The sequence below is a fragment of the Stenella coeruleoalba genome (assembly GCF_951394435.1).
Source record: "Stenella coeruleoalba genome assembly, chromosome: 7".
Lineage (NCBI taxonomy): Eukaryota > Metazoa > Chordata > Mammalia > Artiodactyla > Delphinidae > Stenella > Stenella coeruleoalba.
In genome coordinates this window covers 110,986,150-110,998,717 of record NC_137153.1, presented here as the reverse complement: position 1 = coordinate 110,998,717, position 12,568 = coordinate 110,986,150, and the positions used below count along the sequence as shown (strand labels likewise).

At 53.0% G+C, this 12,568-nt stretch overlaps 2 protein-coding genes across 3 annotated transcripts in view; one reads left to right on the top strand and one right to left on the bottom strand.

Moving 5' to 3' along the window:
• STRBP (spermatid perinuclear RNA binding protein) overlaps window positions 1–4,503 on the top strand; it is a 184,096-nt gene extending 179,593 nt beyond the window's left edge. Inside the window, exon 18 of the mRNA XM_079928054.1 lies at window positions 4,180–4,503. Coding sequence (XP_079784180.1) covers window positions 4,180–4,415 — 236 coding nt within the window. The 3' untranslated portion in view covers window positions 4,416–4,503. The remainder of the gene's footprint in view (window positions 1–4,179) is intronic.
• Window positions 4,504–7,709: 3,206 nt separating this feature from the next.
• Window positions 7,710–12,568, bottom strand: part of RABGAP1 (RAB GTPase activating protein 1) — a 159,591-nt gene continuing 154,732 nt past the window's right edge. For both annotated transcript variants that reach the window (XM_079928051.1, XM_079928050.1), the window contains exons 25-26: window positions 10,774–10,971; window positions 7,710–9,399 (exon numbers count right to left, since the gene is read on the bottom strand). In XM_079928051.1, coding sequence (XP_079784177.1) covers window positions 9,277–9,399; window positions 10,774–10,971 — 321 coding nt within the window. In that variant the 3' untranslated portion in view covers window positions 7,710–9,276. The remainder of the gene's footprint in view (window positions 9,400–10,773; window positions 10,972–12,568) is intronic.

Here is a 12,568-nt window from a genome sequence, read left to right as displayed (position 1 = left end):
AGCGTCTCCTTTGGCAAAGGACAGAGAGGTTTATGGGCCGGTCAGTCAGAATCTTACCCTTTCCCTGCATTTCTGCTCTGCTGAGTTTGCCAGTCAAAGGGAGTGGCAGGTACTGGATATTCGTTGGTACAGAGGCTTCTGCTTTTAAAAAAAGTAATGTTTTGGCTTCTTTACCTGGGCAAGGGCTGGAGTTCATTGGATTCAGCATTTGTGGAGCAGGGTCTTTAGCCGGGGGAAGGTACACACTTGCTCCACAGAGTGCTACAGGGAAGGGAAAAAGGCGCAATTGTAAGATTACTAGAGAATTTGCTTTGGGCCTCAGTTTTGTGTCTGTCCTGCCACCGCTGGCTCGTTCTGCACAGGTGGGCAGGGAGACCCGAGGAGGAGTCGGGGTAGGTTTCTGCACTTGTGTTTCTATACCTCTGTTGGGGACGGGGGCTAAAAAGGCGGTGGTGGTTTTGAGCCTTTAGGTCAGAGCTCTGAAAGGTTAGGGTTCACTGAGACACTGATTGCATCGGCCTTTGGGGTGACCAGGTGTCTCTAACTACAAGTGGCCTTGTTTGTTTAGCCCAGTGGGCCACAGAAAAATCACCTTTTTGCGTGTCACCGTGTGGAAATTGATGGGAACGCTGCCTTAGGCCTGGTGTCGACAAACTTTCTGGAAAGGTCCAGGGAGTAACTCTTCCAGGCTTGTGGCCCATTCGCTCTGTCACAGCTGCTGAGCTCTGCCGTTCCAGCAGCACCCACGCAGCCAGAGGCAGAAGGTAGACAGACAGGCGTGGCTGCAGGCCACACTTCGCCAATCCCTGCCTTGGACTGTGGCGGTTACTCACCCTCTGGCTCAATCATGACTGGAAGCTTCCTCCCGTCTGCTGCCTGGACCCATCTACCTTCCCACGAAGGCTTCCTGCGCATCTGTTAGGTGTGCAGCTCTTGCCCAGAAGGACCTCAGATTTTGAGTGAGAGGTGGGCCCTTTCGGGGCAGCGGGTGCTGCAGAGCGAAATACAGAACGGGGCTCAGGGAGAGAAGGCTGAGGGTGAACCCGGAGAGCCGGAGGGAGGGAGGGAGGCAGCTCCGGAGAGGAGGACGGCTGGGGCCCAGCCTGTGAATAAAGGGCGCTGGGGAGCCAGTGGGAGGTTGTGCTCAGGAAGGTGAAGTGATCACAGATGCACTTTGGAAAGATCCTCTGGTTGGGGAAGACCACGTCTGTGGTTACAAGTAGTATCTTTCAGTTTAATCTGGTCTCTTTTGCCCAGAGTCTGGTTACTGTTGGTACCCGAGTGGGAAGGAGCGACCCCCAAGTTGAGTAGCTTTTCTGGCCGCCGGCTGTAGGGGGCCAGTGAGTGGCACAGTTTTTGACACGGCAGAGCTTGACATGGTCCGCTGCCTTCGGGCTTCTTCTGTCTCATGTCTAATTTTGGATTGGGGCCTTGGTGTATGAGGGTGAAAAATGCTAGGGATGGGCTTCCCCTCACTTCAGAATGGAGCTGGTGCCTGTAGACCGGGGCAAGATGCCCAGGCCGGAGCAGGTGCTGCGCAGGTGCATCCCGACGCTCTAGGCCGGGACTGAGGTCGGGCTGGGGGAGACTGCAGGTCGGACGCGGCGCCGGCCCCAAGGTGCTCCGTGTAGTTGGGGCGAGGAAGAGACCCTCTATAGTGCTTTCTACTCTCCACAGCATTTCCCCTCAGAGATGTTTCTAGGCAGGTGAAGGGAGCTTCTGTTGACTGAGCGCCGTGAGGTGAGGTTCCAGGGGCACGAGCTGCCAGCGTGCTCCCTTGACGTGGACAGAAGCCTGGAGGGTGCTGGCTTCACGAGCCCGTGAAGAGGCTGCGCAGATGCCGTTTCCTTGAAACCCACACGGGCCCGTAAGAGTGGGTGAGGATCAGGGGCAGCTCGAGGAGGGAAGGCGCTTGCCCGAGGCCCCACGGCGGGGGCGTGTGGCGGTGCTGACCCCGGGGGGCCTCCCCGCACGGCTCTGGCAGCGCCGCACCGTGGACCAGCTTCGTGTGGCTGTGGATCCCCTGGGGACTGAGCCAGCAGGTGAGGGCTTTGGTGCTGCCCTGAGCCGTTGGGCAGACGTGGGCAGGGCCTCAGGCAGGTGGGTGGTGGGCTGCCTGAGGGCACTGCTGCTGCCTGCTCTGAGTGAGGGCACGGCTGGGCTGGTCGTTGCTGAGGTCGGGAGAGGGTCGTGGAAGGAAGAGTCGCGGAGAAGCCACGGCTCCAGGGCACGCGGGCTGCTGCCGTGGGGCTCCTCAGGCTCCGGGGGCGGTGCTCTCAGCATGGCAGCAGGCACGTAACTTCCCATCTCTAAGGGGCACAGCCCGGGTCTTCCAGAGGTGTTTCTGGGGTCCTGGAACGGCAAAGACAGAGGCAAGCCTGGCCCAGCCAGATGTGCCGCCAGCTGTGGTCTTTCGTCGGGCAGCTCAGCCTGTGCTGCGGCTCTGGCCTCACAGGGAGGCTTGTGTCTGGGGCACCCTAGACCCTCGTGGAGCTCAAGCCTGGCCCCTGCGCCATCCTGGCCCACGGCCATAAGCTAGATGCCATCTGTCTCACTTTCCTGCTTGGGGAAACAGATGATGGTCTGAAAGTTCTTTTTTTGATTCTAACCTAGATATTTCTGCTGTTCTGGGAAGACTTCTTAAAATTTTTGTTCGTGAAGATGAACCATGGATAAGGGTAGGAGTTTAGATAGCTAAGAGGACTGTCTTCTCCACTTGTAGTTCCTAATCAAGGAAGCAGCACCTTCTGTGCCCAGCCTCTTCCCCCACTCCCTTCCGCCGGCGTGACGGGCTTAAGCTGCGGTTAAGCTGGCGCTCCTTTCCTTTCCTTGACGTGTCCGTGCCGCTCTGTGAGCCTCCTCGACTCTTCCCCCCAGTGGCTCCCTCGGCTGCGGCCCTGACGCCCAGGCTGTGGTGATGGCCCACACGAGGCATGGTGTGGGGTTTAGTCAGATTCCTGAAACACCTCTTCTCTCACCTGCCAGGCTGGCAGTGCTGGTGTTTGATGCGTCCCTTTCCCTGACCATGGCAGTGTCTCCTGCTCAGGCCAGCCCTGTGCGGTCAGGTGGGGTTCACACTGCACCCCTACTTTGCAGAGGGGACACTGAGTACCGCTTGTCCCCTCGTTCACTTACTGTGGTGGCTTCTCAGACAACAGGCATCCTCAGGGCTCCTGACCAGGGGCCTTACTTTCCGCATCTCCCGGGAATCAGGGGTGGCTCTGCGTGTCTTGCGAGCTGTCGCCAGCCTCCACACGGACTTCCTTTCCCAGGGGCTTGAGGCGGCAAAGGGAATGCTTGGTCAAGGTGGGACACCTCCTCTGCTTCTGTCCTTCTTGATGTCTTCTAATGAGTCATGAGCCACCTGCGTTGGGCAGACTTCATTTACTTCAGCTCTTAGCAGTGTGGATCCTCTTTTCCCCAAAGTATCTGTCAACTCAGGCCTCTGACTAGGGACCATCTTGGCCTGTTGTGCTGAACCTCTGGTCTAAGTGGCTGGCTGGGGCCCAGTCACACCTTCAGGAAAAGGCAGGTCTCCTGAGGGAGCCCTAATCAGGGCCAGGGCACTTCCAGGGACAGTGAGGCAGGAGGACCAGGGAAGGGGCTGGCCTGGGGCCCGGCTCTGCCTGTTAAGCCCCACAGTGCAGGCACCCGGGTCTCCCTGCCGCGTAGGATTCCCGGAGAGCGGCCTCTGAGACTCGCTTCTCACCCATTCCGAGCAGAACTCACTGTCTGGGAAGGAGACAGGAGGCAGCCAGTCTAGACCTGAAGCCCTGAGCTGTTCAAGAAGGGGCTTCCCTCACAAAGGAGGAAGGGGTCCTGCTCAGTCGTAGCCCTTCCTTGGCCCCAGGATGGGGGTTCAGGAGGCAAGGAGAAGGCTGCGTTTAGTTGTGGGTAGAAAACCTTTCCCAGTTTCCTGCACAGTTACACACGTGACATCGGACTCCTGGCTATATACAGCTTGCTCTCTCTCTGGTCTGGTGATGGCCAAGGTAGTTTTTAAGAAGTCTATTTAAAATACCTATCTGTATCTATTTACTGTTTTTTCTGGATACACAAGTGTACATAGTATAATTACAGTGCAGAGTCCCTGGCAATAACGTCATGTTGTGTATTATGTTAAAAAAAAAAACATTGGAGAACGCGACCACCCTGGACTGTCCTCCCTCTCCGGGGCAGTGATTACACGTAGGACTCCGAACTTTCAACCTGCGGCGTGGTTGAAGCAGCAGCCTGCACGTGTGGACTGTCACCAGTGCCTCACCCAGAGACGCCTGGCCTTCACCCAAAGGGACTCTGCACCCCGACTCCCACAGGCAGCGCCCACACTGCGGCTCCTGCGCACTGACTGTGTTGGACTCTGCCGTAGACTGACCCTCTTGTCTGGCTGCTGCAGCTTGTCTGTAATGCCCTGACATGTTGCATTTTCCCCATTTGGATGAATAAAAATAAAAGCTTCTGTCTTCAACAGCAAGGGGCTGCACTGTTCTGTGCAGGACGGACTGACTCTGGCTTTGACTGATGAAAGGGTCAAGTGCAGAACCCCTTTCCTGGCCCTGACTCTCCAGCTCAGCACATGTGGAAGAATCTTCCCTTCATGCAGAGGGCCAGGCCTCATTCCTATTCCTGTTTGCCGTCTCTCTCTGCTAATGGTGCCACATGTTTACTCAACCTGAACCTTTGACCCGGGCCCCTGGTGCAGCGAGTGGTGTGAGTGCCGCCGCCTCAGCTCAGCTCAGCTCAGCGTTCGCCGGGTGCCCCTCACACACCTGCCTTCCTCCTAGTCCTGACCCCTGACCCCTGTCCCCAGAGCTGGCAGATATTACACATCGGGACACTAAGGCTCAAAGATAAAGGGACTTGCCCGAGGGAGTAGGACTTCGAAATGGCAGCAGCAAATTGAAAACAAAGCCAAAGCTCTTCCTACTGCTCCCCCCGTGAGGTTCCTGCAGTCGACCGACCCCAGTAATTCCAAGACTACAGTAAGGTCTCTGCCCGCCCCAGGAAGAAGGACAAAGGCGGCCCACGCAGGGGGTCTTGGAGGGAGCCAGGCCGGGCCTGTCGCTGCCCTCCAGGTAAGTGGACGAAGGCACTGGGTGTGTTGTAACTCAGGGCCGCCTTCGCTCTGCACACTGTCCCCTGGGCTTTACAACCACAGCGCACTGATGGAAAGAAGAGCTGGCCAGGCCGGCCCGCTGCTGCTTCCTCCCAGGGGCCCCACTCCCACCCTCTGGCCCGTGACTGGCACAGGGAACAGCAAGAGGAGTTGAAAACGGGGTGTGGAGGGAGGAGCACTGTTTTCCTTGCTTTGGGGCCCTGGAAGAGAAGGTGGAGGTGGTGGTACCTGGTACAAAGCATTGACATCCCAGATCTCGTCATCACGGGCCTTTCACCTTCACTTTCAAATCTGGGGATAACGTCACTTAACTCACAGGGGTGTTGCGACAACTGGGGGGAGAACACAGGGGAAGGGTCAGGAGCTTAACAGTAGCTCAGCAACCCGTGTGAGACCCAGATGGGCACCGAAGCCACGGCACACACACAACTTGGGAGGGTGAAGTGACCTATCCACGTGACGTGAGCATCCAAGGTCACGGCCCAGCCTTGAACTCAGGGTTTTTGGCCCAGGTACGCTGCTTGTAGTGAAGTGCTGTGAGAGTTTTACACCCACCTACTGCCCACGTGGTCATCTTAAAGCAGCTGCCCTGCTGGTCACTGGAAGTTAGTTAGAGATGGGGATTAACGTCCTAGCCTTGTGGTCTGGGCCAGGAACCGCTCTATGGGCCCGATTTCTTCGCCTATAAAAGTGGGGGAAGGGCAGGGAAACGGAGTGCTCGGTCCTCTTGTTCTGGGAGTGAGCACCTCAGCCATTCTGAGCTCACTTGTCTCATCAGCCCCCAAATGAAGCTTAGGAGAAGATCTGCATCCCAAGGTCAGAATCAGGCATCTCTCTGAGCAAGTGAAGCACTACAGACAGCCTTTTAAACCCCCATCAGCCAGATGAAGAAACAGGCTCTGAGAGGCCAAATGACTCTCCTCTCTTGTCACCTACCTACTCCCCCTGCATAGATGTCTTGGTTTTCACAACTGCTGGGTCAGTTCAGAGCTGAGAGCGGTGTTCTGGACTAAGTTTTAGCTCCCATGGAGTTCTCTTTCCTTCACTCCTCTCGTGGTTCACTCCTGCCCCTGGGACTTGGGGTTCAGAACAGACAGGGCGGCAGATGCCTCTTGCCTTTCATTCTGAGCTGCCTCCTTCCTCCTGAGAGATCATCACCAGGCCGTGCAGATCCGCTCAGGTTCAACAGGGCCTGCTAGATGGTCTACTCAGCCTGTCACGTAGAAATACGTGACAGGCTGAGCAGGCTTCTTGAAATCTACACTCACCTGCTTCTGCTTCCCACCCTCCTGCCTCTCAACCCACTTGGGTCTGGCCCCTCCGCTGCACCCCACCCACCTCTGCTCTCCTTCCTTCCTGAGCGCCAGCAGATTCCCAGTCACCAAGCCCATGAGCCTTCGTCCAGTCCCGCCCTCTCCCGAGGCGGAGCTTGCTTGTTCTCTCCGGATGTCCCGGAGTCGCTTTAGGCCCCGTGTGCCAAGGCTGACTGGCTATGGGCGCCTTTCTCCTGGCAGGGCACAGCTGCTGGGATGAGGATTTCTGCAGAGTCCCTACACTCCGGAACACTGGGACCCTGGGGACTGGAAAAGCCCGGAGCAGGCTGGCCCATCTGGACTCTGGCCCTTGTTGGCCAGAAACGTGGATCCCAGAAATATGCCTTCTAGTCTGTGAGCGGCAAAGGGATCCCAACTGTGCTCCGGAGTCCCTGTCCTGGTCTCTGCAGAGCATCTGTCATGGCCGGGCCCCTTGCTAGGCACCTGCCCTGATTCAGTTCAGCGGAGAGAAGATGGGGCAGGGCTCACTCACCACCTTCCCTTCTTCATGGCCTGCATCTCAGCCCGCTTCCATCCAAAGGCTGGGTGTAGGGGGTCCTGGAGGGCAGGTCAAGCAAGGAGGGGACCGTCGGGTTGGGGAAGCACTGCTCTTCTTCCTGCTGCAGAGAAGGGGGCGAGGTGGTAAAGGACGGCCGAGGGTCTGGGAGCCTCGTCCCTATGGTGCCGCGGTGTGGGATGACCAGCAGGGAACAGAAAGGAGCTTTCGGAAAGAGGTACCTGCTGGCCATGCCACCACTTCCCCTGAAAGTTCCAGCAGAGCATAACTGGACCTCGGGTACTCGGCCTTTCTGCTCTTCAGCCATTTCCCCTGCACATTCACATTTTGGGCCTGCAATTCCCTCTCCCATCTCTGCCTGGTGAGATGCTTTTGTCTTTCAAGGTCTTACCACACACACCCTTACCTCCTATAAGACTTCCCTAACCCTCAAATACACAGGTCATGTCTCACTTTATTTCTCCAAGACAGGCAATGCTCACGATGAAGGCACAGGCCTCCCAGGGGACAAAGCCTGTGTCTTCTCTCACCCCATGGGCCTGGAGCACATTAGCTGCTCATGAAGTGTCTGAATGGATGAACGGGGAGGCGCTGCCCAGTGCTCAAGTACACCTATTTGCCAGCCCAGAGGGTGGTCTTCTCTGACTGCCCGTGGGAGGGAGGCAAGAGCACACCATGATAAAACTGGTTGTTACAAAGCAATGCTGTTTGTACCAAAATATTTAATGAATATGCCGTTAAAATAAAGCCAACAAAAGAAATAGTAATACAATTTTACTGGTTTATATTTCAATTCATAAAGTTGACACACTGAAACTACCCTAGCACAATGTCCACGCACCTAGTTTTAGATGGGCTTACAGCTGTTTTGGTAACTGAACAAGAAAGACACAGAAAGCGGTGGAGGGGATGGTTTGGGGGTCAGGGGTTGCCGCTTGTTACCTCCCTGATCACAGATGACCTCAGCAAGCGTTAATACAGCCAACAGGAAAAGAGATACAAAACAACCCAGGTGTCTTTATGTACAAACCAGTGCCTCTTGTAACCAGCGACCTCCACACTGCACGCAGAGAAGACGACAAAGTCATCTGCGAGACAGCCTGTCAGCATATCACTATATAAATTAAAAGTCTAAAGTTATTTTGTTTATAAAAAAGGTGCTAAAACCTCTATTCCATAGTTCTGAAGCGAGAACTTGCAGCCCATCTGAACAGCGAGGTTTGCACCCAGCCTCACTCCGGGGAGGGCCCCGGCAGGCAGGGACACAGGCCAGCCGGACGGGGGCCTCTTGGCATGTGTGTCCTGCACATCCTCACATTTACACACACACACACATACACACACACACCTCAGAGTCTTTCTCACTTGTACAAGCTGTTGTGCAAAAACACTAGAACCTTGAAGTGAGGGAGCTCTTCACAGCTCTCGCGACAGCAGGGTGGAGAGCAGAGCCCGACAAACCTTGAGTGAAATTAAGTGCCCAAAATAACCACGTAATTAAGTTGTGCAGATCAGTCCTAGTCTGGGATTTAAACACTGTCAGTTGGGTGCATTGGGAAAAGATACTTATATATACACACACACACGACACATTAAGCAAAATAAGGTCTGTCCACGTTATGATTAACCCAGTCTCAACAGTCGGTCAAGTCGCCCACCCCAGCGCTGGGGCGTCATTTGGCAGCTAACACTAAAAACAACAGGAACTATGAGAGTTGCATAGAATTGATCAGAAACATGTGAATAACGCCAAACCAAAAACCTGTGCATCGTAGAGTTAGTTTAACAAAACTAGGTGGCTTCACCTACAACCATGAAACCCTCCTATTCAAAACAAAGTGCTTCTCCATGTCTACCTGGAGGACCCTCTGCTGGCACTGGAGCAGATAATTATTTGAGCTACCGATCCCCTGCCCCACCTCCCCCAATATATAATAATATGTGTATTTTAAAAAAAAAGATTAAAGGTTTAGAAAAAAACCAAAGGCCTGAAGGATCCCCAGACTCTGATAATGTCACTCAGCCGCTGGGCTGTGTGAGGAGCTGACCTAACCGGGAAGAGGCCCGGAGGTCACACGGAGGAGTGGCTTTCTGGAACGTCCAGGGTGGCAGGCCAGCCGGCAGGCCTGTTAGTATCAGGAGTGAGGAGGGCCTTACCGCACAGGCTGCCTGCTTCATGAGCTCTGGTCCAACAACCTACCCACATGCTTCTATGGATCTGACTTAGGTACATTCTGGTCCTGGGACATGTCACAGAATCACACATCTGGCCAAAGAAGGCAACAAAAGGTGTCATGTTTTCTGAAGGTGTCTGGAGGCAGCAGCTGCTCTCAGCAAGTCTCTTTCCCTTGAACCCCGGTTGCCGTCTTTATGGAGCTCAGTGTTCGGTTAAACCACGTCTTCTTGGCCGCCTGTACCTCGTTGAGGGCAAGGCCTAAATGGTGCTCCAAGTCCTGGAAGAAGAACGACGTACGTGAGGATGCTGGTCTCCAGTGCTAATGACACTGCCTCCCCAGAGCCGAGCCAAGAATTCAGTCTATTTCCTCTCGAGAGGGCTCTGGAAATTCCCCCAGTTCTCAAAGTGGCATAGAAAGATCTGGAGTGCCTAAAGCTCTGGGAGATTTCCTAGTTAAGACCTCCTCATTTCTTGCCTCGTCTACTTATTAAAACGGCCTCCTACCTGAACGTCTCCCTCTCCGTCCACCCACTGCATACCAGGAGACAGACCGAATGTTCTACCTAAGAATGCAACATTAATTTCCGGCAAGAGCCTTTCAAGCCTAGACTCCCTAGCAAGACGTCCGAGATGCTTCACAATCTGGGCAGAGACTCTTCCAGCTTGGCACCCACTTCCACCCCTACTTCCTAAAGGCCCTTCCAGGCAGGCCCTCTCCTCCCTCTGTGCTGCTGGACACACCATGCCCTCCACCAGGAAGGCTCACTGTTCTGTCTTTTCTCCAGCAGCAACCTCTGCTCACTCTCGGACTACAGCCCAGATACTGTCCTTGGTGAGGCCTCTCCTCGCCACCTTGGACGGTCACGGAGGCCACGTGCTAGCTGTGCAGCCCCAACAGTGAGAACCGGGCCTGGGCGAAGTAGACGCCCAGGTACCGTGTGTGATACGAAGACCAGGGCTTAAGCTTTAGTCCTGAACTTGGTTCCTTCTGCAAACTGTGCCTGGTGCCTACCTTGTGCTCAGCATCAGGCCTGATGGAACTAGCCATGCAGTGTAACGATGAACAAAACAAGCCCCAGTTTCTCCATAAGGAAAGGAGGCCCAGATAAATTAGGTAATATGTCCAAAGTCACAAAGCTGGGTAAGTGACGGGAGCGGGGGCACAAAAGCCTGTATTTGTGAAGCCCTCAGATATCGTGCTGAGCCCTTCCCGTGCATTATCTTTTTTAGTCCTCAAAGCAGACTATCAGAGTGACCCCTCATCACCTCCACTGGCAGAGGAGGAACCTAAAGTGAAAGGAGGTTACCACTAACCCAAGGTCAAAGAGTTTGGTGGTGCAGCTGTGATTTCAAATCATGCATTCTCTGCTCCACCAGAAAGATTCCAAGTTTGATGGATAATTCTCATTATGAGAAAGTCCAATCGTTAGGACAGGCTAAATGCTAATTAAACATCCACTAGTAAATAGCAAGTAATGGGCTTCTTCCCATGAGGATTATGGTAGAAGTTTAAAAGGGAAAAAAACCCCAAACCATGAAGATCATTTCTGGGGTTTCTAGCCCACACCAGGGAAATCCTGCCCCCGTGCAGGTCTGGGTCCCGCCGCCCCAGGGGCAGAGGGCTGGCCGGGGGCACAGAGGCAGCTGTTACCTGGATCTTACACTCAGCTTCCACCAGCTGCAGCTTGGTTTGTGCCAGTTCCAGTTCCATCTCTCTCAGCTGGTTCTTGAGTGTTTCCTTCTCCTCATCTGTGTCCTCATCCAAAACTTCCTTAGCTGAGCTGATGCCCTTTATGCGCCCTTCTTTGTTGAAAAATTCCCGGCAGCGCTCACAGTCATCCACATTTTGCTGAAATTGAATGTCAGATGTGAAGAGACAAAGAAGACATGAAGGTGTGAGCATCTCCTTTCTGGGGAGCCAAGAGATGGCTTCTCTGCCGAGCACTACAGCTTCTGAAAAACTGTGTTCTCTCTGTAAACTGGCAGATGACCTACTGGAAAAGTCACCTGGTGTTATACACCAAAAGCAACACAAATATTCTTATGTCTTGATCCAGTCATCTCACTTCTAGGAACCTTGGCTAAAAAAATGAAAAAGCGGGCTTCCCTGGTGGTGCAGTGGTTGAGAGTCCGCCTGCTGATGCAGGGGACGCAGGTTCATGCCCCGGTCCGGGAAGATCCCACATGCCGCAGAGCGGCTGGGCCCGTGAGCCATGGCTGGTGAGCCTGCGTGTCCGGAGCCTGTGCTCCACAACGGGAGAGGCCACAACAGTGAGAGGCCCACGTACTGCAAAAAAAACCAAAGAAACCAAACAAACAACAAACAAAAAAAAAAAATGAAAAAGCAGTGACTAGATACAGATTTACATACAAGGAATTTCACTGCAGAATTAGAGACACAAAAAAGGGGTGGGGAGATAAACTATCCAGCTACTGGGAAAAATTAAATAGGATGTGCTATATTTATACAAAGAAGTACACAGCCTCAGAAAAGTTTTTGAGGAATTTCTTGTAACATGGTAAAAATGTTTAAATGCTGGGTAAACTAGGACACAAAAATGTCTTTAAAGTATAGCTACAAGGATATACCACATTTCATGAAAATAAGATGGCAATGACTGTAAGAAAACATCATTTCGTTTTCCTCTAAGAAAATATTCTGCCAATTAAACCACAAAAAGCCATGAGTTATAAAATATGTCCCAATTTCAGATGTAAATGTGAAAAAAATGCCTTAGAGTGAATGAAATTTTCTATGTTAGAACAAAGACTGAAAGAATACACGCCAAAGTGTTAATGATGATGTTGTCTGTGGGTAATAAGATTATAAGGGTTTTTTTTCCTCCTTTACTCTTATTTTCCAAATTTTCTGCAATGAACATTATTATTAGTTTTAGCATCAGAAAATAAATTTTGTTTAAAAAATAGGTACTGCTGGTTAAACACTACTTATAATGGAGGCCAGGTATCATCTTGCTCCAGGTAAAATGCTGGTTTGTGCAGACATGGCCATGGACTCCCCCATGTTTCTGTCCAGAGTTGTAAACATGTTAGTAAAGTATCTTTCAGTAAATTACTCATCTCAGTAAAATCTGACAAGTATTCTAATAATAAAGAAAGAAAGCACCAAGTTACAAAACCCCTCAAATTGGCAAGCAAACATTAAAAACTCAGGTTCTCACTGTATCTGGGCCCATTACAGCAAGAGGAATTGAGCTCAGAAGGCAAGTGTCCCCCTGCTACAGAACAATGTGGGGAGTGACCTGGCCTCTGCGCCCCACCCTCAAGCACAGCCTGTCACCTGCAGGACTCTTCCACCTCAGCAGGGTGCTGCAGCAATCACAGATAACACCTGAAGTCCTGGGGCTCTTGTGTTTTGTTTTGTCTTTTTACAAGTGAAGTTAGCACGGAGGAGGACGTTACACAAATTTGTAAGGAAGAGGGAC